Below are 20,864 nucleotides of genomic sequence, written 5' to 3' on the forward strand. Positions count from 1 at the left end.
TATGTTATCAGGCTAATCTACTACTAACATCCAGAAACAGAACTCTAATTGAAAGACATTCAGAAAATGGAATCCCCATTCCAAGGTTTCAATAGAATTTCAAGAAGAAAACAACCTCCTTCATTAATGTAATGGATTCTGAGCATCAAGAAATAGGTTTTTCGAAGCTGAAGGACATGTAGAAGAAATATTCTAGTATTGCGAGGTATTGGTTTCCACACAAAGCAGGGGGGAAAGTGGAGCTGGTAAAACATGCAAGGAACACCAGGATAGTTTCTGAGTTTTAGGACAAAAAAGGATGCTTAAGATGATTTTTGGAACAGCACTGGTGGAGATTGTGGCACCACAAAGTCTCTGTCAGGCACACAGGCTGTAATTTATATCGTCTACTGGCTAAAAAATACACTAACAGAGATCAGGATTTTATTCCACCATACGCCAAGTGCTCATGCAGAGAATAAGCTACTTCTAATTTCTACATCTTGTTTTCTTCACCTGCATAACCAATGCAATACTTCATACCCAATTTTACGTAAGAGTTTTGCAGTGCAAAACAATATGGCTAAGCAGAATGTTTCTTTAGCAAGGCAACACCTGACACTGTCAGGGCATGAAGAGCCTCTGACCTAACTCTACACTTTTCCTCCCTTTCCACTGAGCTGTCCTTGTCAGATCTGCCCATCTGCTGACTGATGCTCCAGACCAGCAGCAGCACTTGCTGGCTGAGGCCAGAGGCACAGTGAGGGGCACAAGCAGGGAAGGAAGGTGTAAAGGATGAAGTTCCACCATGGCAGCTCCATGGTAGCTGGTGGGCCAGCAAGGAAACGCAGGCTCGTGGCTGAGGGATGCTCTATGTGCAGCAAATCATAACGTGTTTCCATTGCCTTCCCTTTTTAATAGTGGAGAATGGCACGAGCACTCGTGGTACTTGATAGCAAAGGTCCTGCTACTTGTTGGTGCTGTAGGAAAGCTCCTCTGAGCCTCCCCAGCAGGTCTCTCATTCACTTTCTCACCCTCCACAGCTGCCTTAACTGGAATAGCAATCAGCCTAATAGAGCTTGATAACCATCATCCATCCCACCAAGGAAGGGAACGAGGTACGGCAGCACTGGAAATACTCTGCCATTTGAGAAAGGCTTCCTGTCAGTAGCTGCTCTCTGCAGAAGTGTATGTTTAAACATACTACCTACAAGACTGCTATTTTTAGAACAGTGGTGCACTTCAAAGCATTTCCTGCTCAGAAAGTCACACCAAAAGTAAAAGGGGAAAACATAATGGCTCTGCTGCCTCCCAGCACCCCGATCCCCCTTCCAGAGACCATCCCACTGTAGCTATGCTGCAGTTTCCCGAGAAACTGCACACTCCACTGACTAGTTACTTAAAAATACAACATTCCTTAGGGAGGAGAAGTTTTAAATAAACCTGCAAAATAGGTAACACAAGCACACAGCTAATTTTTACATACGGGAGGAAGAAGGCGCGGGGTGGGGGGGGGGGGGGAAGGACGCGGGAGAATGGAAGAATTTAGCACAAGAATCTGTGTTCTTGTACTAAATAGTTCCAGCTTTGATCTAAATTTAGGCAATGAGCACTTCCTGTGGGAGACCGTCTTCCAAAGCTGAAGAGTTTTTGATGCTAAATATTTTCAGTTATTTTATAATTGGGGTAAAGTGGTTATTTGTTTAAAGGCCTGGCCTTCAGCTAGATAAACGCTTACATTATTTTATATTCCCCACCATTTCCTCTCCTAGTCCATGCTGGACTTCTGTTTATTCAGCTCCAGGTTTCACTGCATTTTAAGCAGGTTCTAAAACTCTATTTACAACCAACAGGAGCAACAAAAGCCCTTCTGTCACTATCCAGCTGCCTCTCATCATGCTGCAGGACTGGCTTCTCCTTACCTGGGCACTGAGGAAACCTCAGCACTTGCAGCCCTCGCCACTTTTTATCACTTTGTGGTTTTCTGGACAGCCTCAGCTCTAGGACCTTCCTATAACTCCAGTCTCCTCTCTCCTAGGAAACAATCTCTGTCTTCAACTTTTAAGAAAATGCAGTACTTTCAGAGTCCATATTCAAATTCCCCTTTAAATTCCTCTCCTGCTTTAGAAACACCAAGTCTAAAAATAAAAAGTGAACAGACTATTCACTTTACAGAGTTCATAAAACTTATTTTCAAATGCTTGAGGTTGTCAACGCTTGTAGACACTGCAGTCCCTTTCTCAAAGTTAGTTGTATGGTTACATGTTTACATTTAAGGTGAGACTCAACTCGCCTATCTTTAGTCATGAAAAAGTAAGGCAGCAGCTTGTTTAAATGGGAGCATCACTACAGAGCAGCTTACCTCCCCTGCTTTAGACACACACATTGGGGTAGGGTAAGATAAAAAAAAAATCATGGATTGATCTTCTGGTTTTCCATCAGCAACAGAAGGACCTCACAGGACTACCTTGAACTGGACAGCTAACTTTCAGAGGGGACAAAACCTGCCCTTTGAAAATGGCTTGACAAGCTAAGCGATTTCTTGTCTACTCCACAGCAATACTTGAAAGAGAAAATTTAAAGTATTTTAGAAATTTAATTTTTTAGGAGTAAACCATCTGCAAGGCAATGATTTTGATCTACTCAGTTATTCAGACATAAATTTGGTGACTAAATCCTATGTTCTTGTCTAGTTTCAAATACTGAGGACTGAAGGATCTCTGTCTTCAATCCAGTATTATGAGATAATGACATTGACTTTCATTATTACTATCTGAACTTGGAATTGAAAATAATTAGATATTTTAAAATAATTTATTCTTTCCAGATGAGCTGTGAGTTTCTGGGTATCTGTGTTTTTCTACTCTAACAAAGCATAAGTTCTCACAGAAAATCTAAGCTCTCCCTACAGGCACTTCAAAATAGTAGCTGTATTCAGAACTAAACTAACATCCAGGCTTGAGGATTAATCCCTGTAGAAATTAGTGTAATTTGGCTCAGTTTCCCCCTAAAGCATAGGAGGGATTGAAAAGCCACAATTGCTCCTACATAATGGCAATAGCTGTCAAACTCTGTTAAAACAGAAGGGGTAAAGTAACCTTAGGAGATGCTTGGGTAACTGAGATTTTAACAGCACTGCAAGCACGCTCAGTGTCACGCTTGGCCCTCGATGTTTTGTGGTTATAAACACTGTTGAAAAAACTGCCTACTGGTCAGAGCCTGCCGAAAGGGCAAAGTAAAAACATAAAAATCCAGTGCTGTGACTTAGGGGTAAGAAAATATTACTCTTCAGCTTCAATCTACAACATGGAAAATAATGAAAATTGTGCATTTATACACGCAACAATAAAAATACAAAAATAAGCACACTCACACCTGGTCTGCACATTAAAAATACACAGTTTTTTAGAAGTGAAGGATGTGGCTGTGAATGAGACATTCATGCACATTTACAGTGTATGATCATGATTTACAAACTAAAGCTTCAAGCACAGGGCGCTGCCTAGTGATTAATGACCAGCTGGGAGAGTTGCTAGTGTAGGACAAAGCTAAGGATCATTAACTCCAGCTTCTTATGAAGTCCCCAGAAAGTGCCTTATAATAAATTTGATATTGTAATTACCCATTTTATAAATAAAAAGCAATGCTGAAGTGGCAAATCGCTTGTTCTGTATCCCTTTTTTTCTTGCAAAGCTCTGAAAGCTGGAGCATTCTGGGTGTTGTGAACATGGTGCTTTTAGAAAGTGAATTCTGCATGAAGACCAGTGAAATAATACTTTTTTAGCAGAGGACCTAACAACATACAGTTCATTAGTAGGTTGTACAGCACAGTAACAACCAGTGCAGAGAAATTCTGAGTGCAAAATTCAGTGAAGATGAAGTTGGACAAGGAGATGCAATCTCTGCATTGAACAATTAATCATCCACACGAACTTGGGGCTGAATATAAAAAAAAAAAAACAAACAAAAAAAAACAGCCCCCCCCAAAAAAATTAAAAAAACCCAAAACCCTTTAATTGGCACAGAAACAAGGGAAGTCTGTTTGCCTTGATTTTCATTTGTTGATCAAGTATAGCACACAGATCAATAATGCAAAGTTGGCATCAGTCCTTTCAAACAACTTCTGTCCTTGAGCATGGACCTGCTTTACATGGGAGCAGTGTAGCTGCTATGCTGGGCTAGGTCAAAAGCCCATCTAACCCACAGCCTATGGGAAAAGCTGTCACCATTAACCAACAGCTACAAGTGTTTCCTCCTTGTCTGACTGCCACCTGGGAGAGGTTTCCCAGCATTCAGTCCATGTGTTATCCATCTCCTTGGAGGCAGACTGTGTTCTTGGAGACAGTCATGCACACAACTTAGTAACACCAACTGAAACTGAGTGGAGATTGGAGTTCAAGAGAAAGGTAAGAAGCGTCTTGAAGTGTCAAGAGACTACGCATAGTAAGGAGTAATTAGGAAAGGAAGATTGGAAAAAATTAAGACGGGAGGGATGCAGTCCTAGAACATCTCACTCACATGTAATGCAAAGATTTGCTTACCTGTTCATTAGGCTCAAAGCTTATCTCTTCTTTTTCCGTCCTCATAGCCATTAACTTTGTGCTACCAGAAGGGTCTGTCTTACTGTCCAACCGCTCCAGTTTTGGGGGTATGTCTGGTAAACCAATATCTTTAGTATCATCTTTATCTAGCAAGTAGCGAAGTAGTGCATTATTATTATTCTTCTTAGGACTCGCTGGCTCCTGTTTAACAGTCACCTCTGAACCAGGAGCTGTGCTACTGGACTCCTGGTTCAGTTCTTTGCCTGTGGCCTCTGCTGTGAGCTTGGCCAAATCTACAGGAGAACTACTGTCCTGCAAGAGTCTGTGCAAAATTTTATGCTTCTCCTTGAGCGAGGTTCCGTGTGCCGAACCAGACCCAGGCAATCCTCCCGTGGAGTCCTTGCTAACATCTCCCATGGTACTGGACAAAGGCGAAGGCTCCATCTGATCCGATTTGGTGGTGAGCAATTGTAAGAGCTTTGTCTGGCTTTTTCCATCATGTAGTTTATTCTGTCCATCAGGTCTCTCGCCACTGACAGCTGGGGGCATGTTGCTCTCGCTACTGTCTTTCTGTTCTCCTGAGTGGCAGCCACTCTCTGCTTGTCCAGTTGTACCTTCTGATTGCTCCCCGTAGAGTCCAAAGCAGTCTTTAGAGTCCAGGCTTCCCATCTTGCTTAGCTGGGGAGGATTCATACTCACAGGGGAATTTTGTAAATTTCCCATTTTTAGGTCAGGTGAAGCCAACGACGATCCTAGAGAAACGCCGTGGCCCTCGCTGAGGGCCTGAAGTGCGTTCAGGGAACTGTTGGTGTAGTTATGGCTATTTCCTGTGCTGCTGCAGACTCCCACAGGCGAATGCAAGCTTCCTGCAGGGGAGAACTGACTGGGTGGGATGCGTGGGCTTCCTGCCACTCCAGGGCTCACACGATGCCTTGGGGAAAGCATAGAGTTTGGCTGCCCTGCGTTCATGCCGGGGCTGCTTTGTGAGGGGCTATTCATTTTTAGTGCATAGTTGCTACCCTGAGGAGTGGATGCTTGTATGCTTGACACATGGTTCATTCCCCCTGAACCACCAAACCTGCCTGCTGGCATGCCCATTTGTTCCTTTGGGCCATTTATGGCAAAATTTATATTGCTACTGATGGTCATATCCTGACCTGGGTTCCCACTGCACATGGCCTGATGGGCAGGGCTGCTGGAGCTAATTGGGTTCAGTATCTTCCCCATTCCTTGTCCAGTCAAATCCTGATTCATTCCACAGACATTCTGCTCTCTATGTGGCAAGGGGAAGAAAAACAACCCATTAGCTAAAATGACAGTGGCCAACTTGCAATTACATTACAGAAAAAGAAGCAAAACCCCAAACCTCGCTTTAAAATAACACAGCAAACCTACAATTAAAAACAATTTGACAAAAGTGATATGCAACTCGCAACATGGCTGCACATTAACAATATGGTTTTTCAGTACCTCATTAGCAGATCAGTGGAAGAGAGGAAAAACAAAATTATACCTCATTTAAATGACATTCATTAGAAATGGAGATAGGTTACAATCTGAGACTCTCTCCCTTTAATGTGTATCTCTTCTCTACAATTTGGTGAGAGCTAACTTCTAGAACTGACAGAAACCTCATCTGAAACACATGAGCCAAGCAAATACATGTTTTACAAGACAGCTGTGGACAGCTGTTTGCTGGAGTTTTGGATTTTGATGAGTTAGCCCCACCACAAGGCTGTAGTGGGCTATTTGCCCACCAAGTTCATCATGAAAACAAAGTTGAAAATGTTGCATTTCTACACTGCCAGAGTATTTCAATACTGCTCCAAACCAGCATGTGAGCCAAGAGAACTACTGGATACTACTTCAGAATGGGAACAGTCTGTTAGCAATCCAATCCTGCATGGACATCTAGGAAAAGAGGAGAAGAAAGAAAAAAACCACACACATAGGAGCTGAAGCTTGTATTTTAGAGATGCAGGCTGTAAGACGGACGAAACAGAAGAGAGAGAGAGACACACATAAGACAAAAAAACCTCTCATGAGAGAACCTGGATATCACTTCCCTTTTCCTCAGTAGATTTTAATTAGTATATGGATGGAATATACTTTTTACTTCTAAAGTGCTAAAACTTAAATCAGAAAAATCAGGCATATCCTGATTAAAAAAGAGACTGAGTCAAGTATATTTGAAAGAAAGAAAGAAAAAAAAAGCATTCAGAGAAAAATCAAATCAACTCTGGGCTTCCAAACCCAAATATGGCTAATAATACTATTATTAGTAGTTCCTAGTTATGTATTTTTGATGACACAAAACCCATTCCTACTTGCCCAGGGTAAGTAGAGATAAACTTTAGCTTTTTGCTAAAGCACAAGAAGCGAAAGAGCTGAAGCACACAGGGCAGTGAACCTTGTTATGGCTATTCATTACCTTAGGTATAAAGGCAAGGGTGAACAATTTTAACTGCAAAAAGAGAGGTGGATTTTTAAAATCTTATTCCAAATACAATAATAGTGTTCTGCTGAAAACACAAGAATATTTGCAAGTACCATTTTTTAACTAATAGTGCCTTTTTACATTTAAAATTTAGCACTTGAGGAAAAATCAAGTATATTCCGCAACCCAAAGAAAACAAATTTCAGAGAGCTTTTTGTCAGGTCATTTTCCAAGACTACAAAATTATTTCACTTTTAATAATCTTTAGAACTGTTCTCTTCCTCTCAAAAAAGTGATACTGTGGATGCAGGGAAACAGTATTGTAATTATAATCAGCAACTAAAACCTGATACTAAATCCAATACGGATATACCAGGACATGCAATAACTTAATTCAAATTTTACATTGAAGTTACAAGGTCAGAGATTACTTATCTGTGACTCTAATATATTACTGTCTCTGCCTTTAAAAAAAAAAGAGTGGTGGCATTTCTCAGGATTAGACATGTGAAAGCTGCTACTCCATACATCAGAAAAAAAAAAAAAAAAAAATAAGAAACAAGGAGTGAAAATATGCAGTTTGCCTAAAAATGCTGCTTCATATTCATAACATATTCTTTAAAGAAGACCCAAGTTCAGCATATGACTGACTGTGAACTACAGGAATTTAAACCTTCTAAGTTTTCTAGATTTAATTACATTGTGAAATTTTCTTGTGTCTACCATGCAAAATACAAGCAATTAAAATACTGAAATTAAGAATATGAGATTATAGGAAATTTTGTGTTTTGAAAGGAAGATCTTGATGTGAAAATCCAGCATGCCATTTGTAAGTCCTGAAATAATCTTACAGCCTTTTCCTGCTGTAAGCACTGACTTCAAGAACGTTTGTTTTCATGCTATCAGTTCTTGGCCACCTGAATGTCCACCAGTCTTAAACAACCTTGGCAACTTTGTACTTTCCCTGTGTCTCTGCAGGAAGTGGATGTAATAAACCAGCCAGGATTACCTGTGAAGCATATGCAAGGAGATTACAAGCTGAGGTTCACTCGTTGTCTGAGAACGGATGAGCTTGCTCTTTGTTTGGGCAGAAACGATCGTGCCATCAGACAAGGAAAACCTATAGACAGGACTAAATGCCAGTCCCTGCCTCAGCACTACAAGCAAACAAAAAAACAGGATTAAATTAACGAGAAAATACAGTAGAGGCACCTTAGTTGCTCAATCTCCGATACCCTAAATCCATCATAAATCTACCAATACTGACAGCACAGATAATGTATTAATTAAAAAAAAAAATTAAATCAATAGATGAGATACATATAAGATACAGGATAAAGGATCCTACATACTCTAGAGTGATCAAAAGAAAACCTGTAAGCAGTAACACCAATAACAAGTAACAGGACAATACTGTAAAAGAGAGTATTTCAGGAGTGGACCAAGAAGTCTTCGATATCCATTTAACTTTTCATCCAATGTGTCCAACTCCTTCTGTTCCTCATAGATTTTTCCATCTGTATCATCTACATGACAATGATTAATATAAACACCTTCAGTTTCTAGATCATCTGTTTCCATTAGCCTGTAACTTTTCCTCCTTATTGCCTGCTTAAATTATCTTGTCACAGTTATTCTCATGACTTCTTTAATTTAATAAGTACATAAATCTTTTACAAAGGAACAATTTGAAATTGGAACAAGAAATTACTACTTTTTAAAGAACAAATATAAAAATATGTGACTCAAACAAATTACAAATACAATTACCTAAAGCAAAACTGGGCCTGTGCTATCCTTCCCAAGTACTAGATATGAGTGCATTTCAGCTTTGGGGCACCTATTCTGCATCCCTGAAGTTTTCAGTCTAAATCTGAACTTCAAGAAATTAAATTCCTTAATTTCCATGAGAGTGGTGATATTTCTTTTATTAAAAACAAAAAACATGATGTGGAAAAGCAAAGCTCCAAACATTTGTTTGACTGTTCACTCTTTGCCATCATTGAAACAACTCTGATAATTTTCAGTCCCTAATACAAAAGGATTGCAGATCTGTCAGGAGGGAAATACTTAACTTCAAATTTTCATGTAACCATTTAGGGAAGAAATAGGAATAAACACTACAAGCACTTTCATTTTCCCATTTTTTCCACACACACACATTTTCTGTGGTTTTGGTTTTTTCTTTTTTTGAAAAATTTAATAGTAGAATCTGATCTTCATTTCACTGCTTGTCTTTTAATATTTCCTGTGGTAATTAAATGACATGGTTTTATGAATGTGGCTTTATTAAATAGTCTCCTCTACAGAGCTACCAGATTTTCAGCATTGCAGGACTGCCTTCCTTCCCTGACCCCTCCCCCAACCCACCCCCATTATATATTGTTCTGCAAGGTTTTAAAGTACTATTTAGGCAGTGAGAAAACAGGAAGCACAATTTAAACAACCAGAAGGGATTTTTCAGAGTAAAAATGTAAAGAAAAACAAAAACATACAACTGTGAAACAATACAAAGCAAAATTTCACTGTTAGGTATGTCATTGTTTCAGTTTAACCTTTGGGCACCAGAAGGTCCAAAGCTCTTAACTTTAGCATATACCACATCAGGAAATTCCAGTACTCAATGCCAACAGGATGCAAGTGAAATCTCTACTTAAATCATTTTCCAAACTAATTCTTTAAGCAAACAAGAATGTTTCCGTATTCCTCTTGAGGAAATGCTATTTTTCTCACTGTGGCCAATAAAAACTTACCATATATTTTTCACTTTATCCTGAGAATTAATTTGAAAGCTTTGTGGTTTTTTACTGTTTATCAAGCTAATGCTGATTTTTTTTTCCACCCTGTAATGCTGAATTACATGTAGGACAATGTTCCTTTCTTTCCTTCTATTCTCAAACCATAGTGACTTAAAAATGCAAAAGGTTCTTCAGTCAAGTGCAAAGATGCTACTGTCCAAGATATGCATCTTCTGCATGCTGAAGGGCAGGGGAAGGAAATATTTCAGCCATTATTCCTCTCTAGGGCTGGATCCTTTGTGGGAAAAGAAATTCCAGAGGTTTTTCCTCCTCCTCTTATCACTCACTCTCTTAACTTCCACAAAAAGTAGCACATCCCCTCATTTAGATTAATTCTACAGTTTATGATGCACTGCAAAATGATGCAGTAAACTCCAAAACATACCTGTTTTTCACAGACACCTTTGAGAGGAGCCACTCAGACCCCAACGGTGGATAAAGAAGCTGCCAATTTGGGCATCATTTGAAGAGGACAGAAGCAACAAGTGTCTGGATGCCTTTGCAGCAGCTCCTAAATCACCTTTGGCACAGAGGGGTCCTTACCTGAAACTTCTCTCTAAATCCCTGCTATAAGTTAATGGCATACTACCTTCACCTCTGTCTGAAATCTCAGCTGTGAGAGAGATGTGAACTGTTAGCATTCCTACTGCATATACCCCAAAATATGTTAATATAAAATATCACAGCATTTCTGTGTCCCTGCATGCCCAACATGAAACCTGAAGGCTTTATGAAAGCAGAAGTTATGAGTATTTGGTTGAATAATTTGAGATTCCAGTAACAATTTCATTTCCAAGACAGCAGGCCAGCTGTTTAAGGACCATGGCAATTACTTGTTACAGGCCAGATGTAAAACCTGTTCCACAAACATGAACTCAAATAATGATGCTTCTGCACTGGAAACGTTCGTGTTATTTCCCACTGGTTTCAAAAGGCTTTTCCTGTGGACTATAAGGGGTTAATTGCTTTTGGAAATTTGGATTTGTGTTACTAGAATTAGCAGTATTAGGGTTTTATGAAGCAAACAAAAAAACCCACTTAGTCACTACCACAGAAACCTCATGGGAAACCTTTCACAGTGCAGTACTCTCCTACATCTTACCCAACATATTCTCGACTGAGCAGATCTGCTTGTGTTGTTATTATCTCACACGTTATCAGCTAGATACACTACAGCAGGGGAGGTTTCCAGATAGCACAAGTGCTGCATCTTTGATAATTCACACTGAATGGTTCTCACAGGAAATGTGACAGTAAAAGTCCATTTTTGTAGAGAAACAGAATACAGGTCAATGAACTGCAATGGATAGTGAAATGTTTTGGTGGGAAACAGGCAAGGGTCCACTTCAAAATAATTGTGACAATTTGAAGATTAAAAGCACCCTCCAATAAAGCAGTAAGAACAAGCAAGCTAAAACAATTGGGAGAAAGATGCAAAACCTCTCCAGAGAGAGCAATCAGTATGTTAGGCAAATCATCTTGAAAAAGGGACTCTCAGTAACTCTTGATTGTTTCATGTAAACATAACAAAGAGAACACAGCCAACAGATACAAATGGCAAGCAGTTTAAATATGAAAACTAACCTTCCTGGTGATGCCTCTTGGCAAATGATATTTCTCCCTCATGTTGTGAATGGAACCTCTGAATGCATCTTCTCACCAAATCCTCCCAGCCAGGTTTCATGGCTGCTCTCATGGTACTTGTGTCCAGTGAAGTTATTTTGCCTGGTATCAGATAAAATGTTTGCTACAGCAATTTCCCCTTTGAGGGAAAGGGTGGGGAGGGGGGAAGAAATTAAAAACTCCTGCTTCACAATACCTTGTAGATCCTGGCGAGTAGTAAAGCTCTCAGATGAAGGAAGAAGTGGCCTTTCCTTCATTGGAGCTCTTCTTGCAACACAAATCAAGCAAGACTGCAAATCTTAAAGAAAAATGTTACTTCAGTAATCTGTACGCAAGAGGAAAAAATTGCTTCCATAAATAATTCCAAAATATTTTTTAAAAGATCTTCAAATAATGCTGGATTAAAAGAATAGATCTTGCACTACTAAAAGGACAAATTCAGCTCCATGGTTTTACGTCTTCATTATCTCCCGCAACATTAAACAACACAGGAGAGCTGGGTTTCTTTTCTTTTTTAGAATAAAAATTATCAAAGCCTCCATCACGGCCCATAATTATTAGCACGTGTTTGTATGTATACCTGTAGTAGCTCAACCACTCAGGATACAAATAATAAAAAAGAATATATGGCATGCACAGAAAAAACATTTCTTCAACACTTACCATTTGGTACCGTCTAAGCCACATTTCTTAAACATGCCCCAACTGCTTGCTGTCTCTGAGAAAACAGCTTCATAATAAGCCAATTTTTACTTATCTGAACACTTAAAATACAATCTGAGGAAATTTACCTGCTGAAGTAGTAAATGGTAAAGGAAATGGTGAACCACAATTGTCTTCTAATTCTAAGAACTCAAAAACTTGCCCATTGAAACTTTCCTCCCAGTCAGACAGATTCTTCTTACAATTGCAGTGATATAAAACTGGGATATCTCTTTAAGGTAAACTGAGTTTCTCTCAATTTCAATTACATTAGTTTGACAAATAGGTGCATGCAAGTGTATACACTCATAATTCAAGATGACAGTAGACTTCTACAGTTAAAGGAAAAAGAAAACAACTTACTATTTTTTTCATTTTTCAGGATAAACAAACCACTTTCTCAACTTGATCTCACTTTACCGACTGCACTGAAACTGCTGTCCTGCATCAGCACGGAAAGGAAAACTACTGGCACAAACTGAAAGTGGCAATTACCTTCACCGTCCTCCTTGAAGGAATTTGGTTGAGAAACAGCAAAGCACTGCATAGTTTCATATTTCTGATGTGCTTCCTGGTTATCATGGCCTTCTTCAGAATCAGCAACAGGTTTTACCAGCATCCGACAATTAAAGGTATGGCTGTTACGCCTAGGAGTGTCACCAGACCAAGATCCCCCATTCACTAAGCAAAGCAAAGATCATATAGTGAGATAAACCTGGTAGCAATCATTTCTGATGCTTATCCACAGGAAATTAATCAAGGGGCTATACAAACTGGTTGGGAAACAAGCTTGTTTAACAACAACAATCTATTTTTAATATTAAAGAGTCCAAACCAGCACATAACAAGGTAATTTATATTGTTCTTGTATTTTATGAGCGCTGCTAATTTGTTCAGCTATGGTTTTTTTCAACTGACTTATAACAGCAGAGTAGGAAAGGAGGATAAATGTCTAAATATTGGTCCATGTAAAAGTTATAAAGCACAGTGAAAAGACTACAAGGTAGATCAAGTGAATTCATATGCCTAGAAGAAATACAGTAGTATGAAGACTCTGCCTGTTTAAAACAATTAATACAAAAGAGACAGCAGCATTTTATAATAATCTGTGTTCAGATTAGAAACAGAAAGAAAATCACAGATATTTATAAAAACAGGAAGCAATGAAATCAGGAACATGTTGAATCACATAAGTCTCAGCTACAACAGGAAAGACTGAAGGGATGAGAATGAGCTGGGTACAGTGACAGATCAAATTAAAGCCTAACACAGTGCTCAAGACAAGTAAAAAAAGGACACAAAATCCTGAGATGCACAAATATAGGTACTGTACATCAATCAGTCAGAATTAATTTAGCACCACTTAAGAAAATATCAGGGTGATATTTTAATTACTCTTCACTTGCCCTTTTCAGATATAAAATGCAATGAAGGCAGTAATTTATAAGGTTCAGCCATGTATATTTTTTCTTCTTCAGGGGTTTGTAAGTAAATTCATAAAATGCTAAAGTGAATTGCATAGTAGGTTTTAAACTGCTGTGAGTAAATGAGCCAGTATTGACTTTCTTTTCACCTATTCCAAAAACCAATTAAAACCAGAAACAAAAAATCACTGCAGCTAAAAAAAAAATAGTTTTTAAAAGATAAGGGTAAATAATCGTGAGATTAAAACCACTGAAATAAAAATTTTAGTGTAAGGAAGGAGTTCTCTGATTTTTGTTTTATATTCTGCCTTTCTTGGGCCAGTCTTAGAATAACCAGCCTAGACAGAGAACTAACAGAGGTTTTATATAGCTAAGACTGTATTTTAGTGATTTGTCCTGGAGATCCATCAGAACTGTGAGCTAACATGAGTTACTAGGAGTCATTTTAGCAATGAAGAATCTGAAAAGAGTGGAGGATGCTTTTGAGAGTAATCATTCATAAAGCCTATATATACATTAAAAATAAGTAGAGTGCATATGATGAAACTGTAAGTAGTGGAGACATTAAGTTATTGAAACACTGATTTATGAAACCAAGTAATGGCATAATATGAAGAAAAGACATATATACCTAAAGATTTTGGCAGCAGGATTTTGACAAATTCATTGTGGTCCCCTACATGCAGGATGCTGTATATGCTTGTGTTCATCAGCTCTTCTTGGTTGTACCTCAGGTACTGTGTCACATTCTCAGAAACAAACACAACATTGCCTTCTGGGTTCACTACAAAGAAGAAGCCATCTAGGGCCTAAATGGGGGGAAAAAAAGCAAAAACAAAAAACAAACAAAAAAACCAAACAAACAAACAAAAAAAAGCAGAGAGAAAAAAAGAGAAAGAGGGAGAAACACCATGCCAAACAATAAGATTAATAAGATACCAAAAAAATATGTATTCCCTTCAAAAGACATAGTTGAAACTTTCTGCATCTACCCCAGTTCTTGTGTTCTTGTTTCATATTTCAGATTGAGCAGCTAATCTTATTTTTATCAAACCAGTGTAAAAGCAAAGAAAGGTGCACACCCTGCAAATAATGAAACCCACACAGGAAAACAAACCACCCCACCCCAAACAAACAAAAAATAATGGAAAAGGTTGCTACCTATTTGCCTGCCTATGAAGTAAGAAACCTGGACCAGATGCTTGTTCTGCTACACCTAGGGTCTGTATACTCTCTGTACAGCACAAGGAGAAAATGATCCCATGAAAACATCACAAGATGTGCTGGCACAAAGCAAGGAAAATCCTGGCAGAAAGGAAGAGAAAGGCTCCTTTCCATCCCCAGCAGTGCATCTTCATAGAAGTGAAGCTCCATGCAGCCAGGAACATGAAGAACTAAAAGCAAAGGGAGCTGAGAGCAGGCAGTGAGCAGCAAGTCTAAGGCAGCTTTAGTCCCTACTCCCAGGACTTTCTTTTTTATTTGACACCAGTTTGATTCAGTCCACATGTGATCCACAGAACAGGAACCAGACTTTCACCTCTTCAACTCAGTTATATGGGTATTCCAAAGGACTTAAAAGTTTCTGTGAGGAAATGTCTAAATTAGTCATTTCTGCTGATTGGTTTCTCTCTTCTTGTGACAGTGACAACCTAGCTGCAGCATTCTTTCCAAGGTATCTTGTTATCTGTATGTTATCTGAAGCCTAAGACAAACACTACATCACATCTACCTGAAGAGGACAAAGTAAAATTTGAGTATCAGAAAGAATTTATCATGCAAACTTTCTTGTCCTTAAGAAGAAAGCATGACTGCGGGTGGCAGAAATATTTCAGAATATATCCCTTTAACTTTATGTTGTATGAACAGATAATGGGGGGTACATTTAAATCACCAAAGCTTTTTGTTTAAGCTTTCGATGAACAATTAACCCGTAGAGACTTCTGTCATTTTGCTTGATTCGTCCAGCTTCCTCAAGACTGGTGGGGAATCACTAGAACAGTTGTTAGTCATTGCATCTCCAGGGACAGAAAACAGGTCAGAAAACCAGACAAGCCATGATTCATTATGGGTCAATTAAAAGTGAGTGGAGATCTTGCTAAATCTGAATAAAGCTCACTGCAAAACAGCTGAACAAGCAGGAGATGCCAGAGCAAGTGCATGCAGGTATGCAGCATTTTTAATATGACCAAACTTGCACACTGTACACCTTGACTGTTGGTCTGAGCTGGCAGTTCTCAAGTCCTCAGGCTACAGATATATATTAAAAATATTGTACAGTACTGAGCAGTTAGCAAATCCAGACAGTACAAAAAAGAAGGCTAAAGAGGGATCTTATTACTGTCTTCAGCCACCTCGCAGAAGGATAAAGAGAGGATAGAGCCAGACTCTGGTCACAGGTTCAGAAGGGAGATGAGATGACACAGGCTACAATGCAGGAAGCTTCATGAAGACACAGGAAAAAAAAAAGTCACCATGAAGGTGGGCAGATATGAGAAGAGGCTGTCCAAAGAGGCTGTGAAATCTCCCTCCCAAGAGATATTAAAATCTTGGCTGGACTTGGACCTGAACCACTTGCTCTAGTCAGACCTGCTTGCAGTGAGACTACACAAGCTCCAGAGGCCCTTCCCAAATTAAATAAGTTTATGATTTTGCTAAAGGGGAGAGATAGTGAAAGCACAAAGCAGAAGTGGAGTGGCTAAGCTAACAGTTGTTAAAACGCTTTGTTCTATTTCTAGATTACAAAATAATAAAACTCACAAATAAATGTACAAGTATAAACTGTTCTTGACAGGCTCTAAATTAAGATAAACTATATTTTTCTCCTATTGTCACAAAATTCTAAGATCTGACTTGTTTTTTTATCATTGCTTTTTATTTCTGATCATTCTTGGCTCCTCCTGTTACTCCACCTTCTTTGGAGAGCTCCCTCCTTTTCATGTGCTTTTGTAACATTCATGACATTTTCCTGCTGACTAATATTTAGTTCAATTAACAATAATTTACAAGAGTTAATTAATAGAGCCTTTAATACAATTTCCTGTCAGTCTCTCTGCTATGGATTAATGTCTTAGACTTCACCACTGCTTGAAGCCACTGTAAGCTTGACATTTTTGGTTTAGTCCTCTCTACACCATGACAGTTCCCCCATACTGTATGAGCATATCAACAGGTGGGCCAAAGAATTGAGTTAGCTGGAAATAATTAAAAAAAAAGATAAATTGCTATCCACATCAGTCCCCTGAACTGGCCTGCCAGGAAACCACATGATGTTTAGACCTTACAGAAAGGTGTGGGTTTGGCTCAACTCTTCTACATTGCAGTGGCCCTTGCTTACATTGGTGCAAAGGGATTGCAAAGCCAAAGCCATAGCAGATGTTTATCAGAGACTTAAGAAGACAACTTTCAATGATGACAAGCAAGAAACTATAAGAGTTACTGACATTCCACAGTTATCTTCAGTTTTCCCTACTGTTTCTTACTACAACAACTTCTTGGTAGGAAGTGCTCTGGGCTCTTTCCTCACAGCTGCTTCTTGGGTTGACCACAGAAGTGGTCATCTGAGCTTTAAGTAACGTGAGGTCTCCCATTTCTTCTACTCTATTAATAAAACAATCTTGCAGGTAAGCAGCAGCAGGCTTTTGAGTCAGTTAATACACCAAGTCACTGAAGTCTTTTAGAAGCTTCTATGACTGCAATAACTTAATTCTGTCCCCAGGTATATGCCACCACAATAAACAACCAGAATAGTAATGAGGACCAGCACACTTTTCTTCAGAGATACTGGGACAATGGGGGAGCAAATAATGGAAGAGAAAACAAGACAGTAGATATTATTTTAGATGATATACTGGAATGGAAAACATGTTCTCTGAGCTGTTGTCAGCTTTTTCTTAACTATCTTTCACTCTATCTTCCTATTTACTTTCTGCTTTAACCAAGAAATATGTTAAAATGCTCCTCAGAGGCATGAATTTTGCTCACTGTCTTCAGATGGCAAAGCTCCCTATTCTGAGGATTCTTCAGTTCTATTCTTTAATAAAAACAAAAAAATTTCTAAACAAAATAAACTAATAAACTGTTCATGGGCCATTATATTGCAAATATATCAGGAAATAATATTGCCATTATTTGGCAATAGAAAACGGCAGGCTTTTGAAGAGATTGTATACAGAGTTTCTATAAATATGAAATCACTTAATTGCATTTCCTTAGGGAGATAAAGACACAAAGAAAGTGTCTGTAGTGTATTCACAGCAAACATATGACAACTCTTGATCCCTTTAAGTTTCTTGGTGCAAAAGGAAGACCATTTATCAATTTAGTTCCACAATCTTCCATTTTTCATATGTAATGGTTTTACTGTGAAGGAAAACTAATTTAAATGCAATAACATAACAGACGGGTGATTTCACATGTCTTGTTTGCTGCAATAGCCAATCATGGAAGATCACAGAATCATAGAATTGGCTGGGTTGGAAGGGACCACAGAGACCATCAAGTCCAACCCTTGATCCACTACTGCTGCAGTTACCAGACCATGGCACTGAGTGCCACATCCAGTCTCTTTTTAAATATCTCCAGGGATGGAGAATCCACCACTTCCTGGGGCAGCCCAAAGATAAGACAGGAAAAGAAAAATAATCTTATTCTTAATTTTTTTTGTGATTAAAATAGGTCCTTACAATTAAATTATTAAAAATTTAAAGATAAATTTTAACATAGCATGTAAGAGACAGATGTTTAAGCTTGATTGCAAAAAGAGGAATACTCAATTCAGTGAGCACATATATTAAATAAAATCAATTTATTTGTTGCTCACTTTTCAAAGAAGAACGCATTCTCTCCAACCTGCCTAATTTTCCTTATGTTTAGTTCTGTGTTTTTGAAGTTTTTATTTCTTATGTAGTATTGGAAACTGGTTTAATCTAATAGTGAATGAAAAGTAATACAAATACTTGAAACTGCTGTAAAATTCATCTTGCTCCTGCAACATTCAGAAATGACAGAATAATTTAATTTCTGACAATGATGGTTCCTTTAACTTGATTCAGAGTTTTGAGATATATCTAAAGTAACATTTATTCTTCCTTACAGATAAAGACTATAGTCAGAACAGGAATAAACACATTGCAAGCGATCTTAAGGAGCAGTGTCAAAGGACATCAGCTTATGGAATTAGGATCCCAGATACCATACCTACCCAACGTAACTATTAATACACTTAGAAGCTAGGTTTTAAACATGCAGCCTTTTAGGATATCAAAAGAACAGCTAAAATCAGACAAAAATCTCAACTAAAGAAACTGAAATACATGGCCTGAAAAGCTCTCCTAGATTACTTTCATATTCTACAGGGAAGAGTCATGCTTCAAGTGCTAAAATGATAAATCATTAAAACAGTGTAGTGATGGCAAGCAATTTTAGAGGAATTATTATTTACGTGTACACTACTGTATGAATAAAGTCAATGTTTACATAAAACCATTCTTCCAAATCTGTCACCATTAATTAAGAACAAACAGAACATGTACATGGAGATACCCCAGACTTGATACTCCCACTGAGGGACCTCCAGTTGTCTGCCTCACAGCTCAGCTGAATTATCCCTTTCTCTGCCTCTCTCCACCACAGCTTTCATCCCTGAATCCAACAGGAGTATGCTGCCTGCTCTTAAACAACATAACCCTAGGTAGCCAGGGTAGCTTGTCTGTCCTGACCATTCTTTTACGACAGCCTCTGACTACACACAGTTTCATTAAACTGTTCCCCATCCTAGGGGGAGCTGAACTGGCTTAAATAAAGGAATTTTGTGCTCTTCACCTCAAGCATCATTGGTCCAAGTGCATCCTTGTCAATGACGCTCTGGCCAGTAGATGATACATCTGCTTTTTGCACTTCATCTTCGTTAGCTGCTGCTGCTTTTTCTGCAATAAAGAAAGATTTGTATTAAACAACAGAGAAGTGATACAGTAAGAACCTGAACCTGAGTGTTCAGATAGCTGTGAAACAGTTAACAGTGCAACAAGTCTGAAAATGAGATTAAATACTCTGCCATAATGATGCAACAGAAGATTAACCAGTATATTTGCTTCTTAGTTTAGAAATTTTATTACACAAATGAAATAATTTCATTGGGTTTTTTTGCTAGACATTTTACTAAACTTTAAAACCTAACACTGGGCAAAGACAAGGACTTCTTAAGAAGCTGCAATGAGCAAAAGACAGCATCAAGGTGTATTAAAAGACAGATCTAAAAGTGTATGCAAAGCTCACAGCTGCACAACTCTTCCATAATCTCTATATTTAGAAGGAAAAACATACGGCCGCAATCTCCTGTTTCAGTACTGAGAAACAGCAGTCTCATTTCTGTTCCTATGCCTCCACCCACAGTTTTACTATCACATAATTTTCATACTGCCTTATTTACCAGTATGCTATTAAAATGACATACAATTTCAAGTGCTGTATTTGAAAACTACAGGCAAAAAAAATGATTTCAAGTTTCTGAAGCATAATGCCACATCTAACAATATGTTATATACAGTATCACAGATCATACCCACTCCAAATATAAGGGATATTGATACATATTGGAACTTTCAAAACAACAGGGTTTGTTAGTCCTATCAAGTAATGGACTGTATTAATTTTCCTGTTCCAAGAATCATACTGGTGTTTAAGGAAGAAGTAAAAAAAGCAGTAACAACACAATGCAAAATAAATATTCTACATTATAAGTTAATGGAACGGGTAATTTTCTGTTGCTCACTCTATACTCAAAACATTCTTTTATTATTTTTCAAGCCATTATGTAAAAGCTAAGGCTACACTGCAATGAAGAACATTAAAAACCATTAAAGATTTTTTATTTTTAATATTAGGCAATAGATTATTTTAATAAACAAGAAGCTATGGCAACAAGAATCCTACAATATTAAATGAGAATAAGATTCACCGTAGGAATTACTGAAAGCATCATGTGCAGATGGAGCAAAGGGCCTTTGGAAAATCACCCTTAGTGAAAATTAAAGCATCAGTCACACAAATTAAAATGAATGCAAATGTACAATATCTCCCACTATCAACTGAGCAGCCAAAGTGGCTATGAAGTCTTTCCTTGGCAGAGATTATAAGGTCAGTATGAATATATGCTGCTTAGACATACAATAAAGGAAGTGCTGCTCAGAGGCCCTGGGTGTTCTGTCAGTCATCACCTGCTGGCAATAAGGCTTTGGTCACTCAGGGTGTCCCAACCTAGATTTTTGTGGTTTCTTTCTTTCAAGTAAAGAGTCAGGAAAATCTTAGCTGTCTTCTTAGGGTGTGTTCATACACAAGATAAGACCATTATGAATAATGATGA

At 38.3% G+C, this 20,864-nt stretch overlaps 1 protein-coding gene across 6 annotated transcripts in view; it reads right to left on the reverse strand.

Moving 5' to 3' along the window:
• Positions 1-20,864, reverse strand: part of NCOA2 (nuclear receptor coactivator 2) — a 191,340-nt gene that overhangs the window by 36,330 nt on the left and 134,146 nt on the right. For all 6 annotated transcript variants that reach the window (XM_071737755.1, XM_071737759.1, XM_071737756.1 and 3 more), the window contains 7 exons: positions 19,325-19,428; positions 14,136-14,313; positions 12,576-12,761; positions 11,575-11,676; positions 11,340-11,480; positions 7,967-8,114; positions 4,521-5,793 (listed from right to left, as the gene is read on the reverse strand). In XM_071737755.1, coding sequence (XP_071593856.1) covers positions 4,521-5,793; positions 7,967-8,114; positions 11,340-11,480; positions 11,575-11,676; positions 12,576-12,761; positions 14,136-14,313; positions 19,325-19,428 — 2,132 coding nt within the window. The remainder of the gene's footprint in view (positions 1-4,520; positions 5,794-7,966; positions 8,115-11,339; positions 11,481-11,574; positions 11,677-12,575; positions 12,762-14,135; positions 14,314-19,324; positions 19,429-20,864) is intronic.

This window comes from Heliangelus exortis, chromosome 2 (genome assembly GCF_036169615.1).
Source record: "Heliangelus exortis chromosome 2, bHelExo1.hap1, whole genome shotgun sequence".
NCBI classification, from domain to species: domain Eukaryota; kingdom Metazoa; phylum Chordata; class Aves; order Apodiformes; family Trochilidae; genus Heliangelus; species Heliangelus exortis.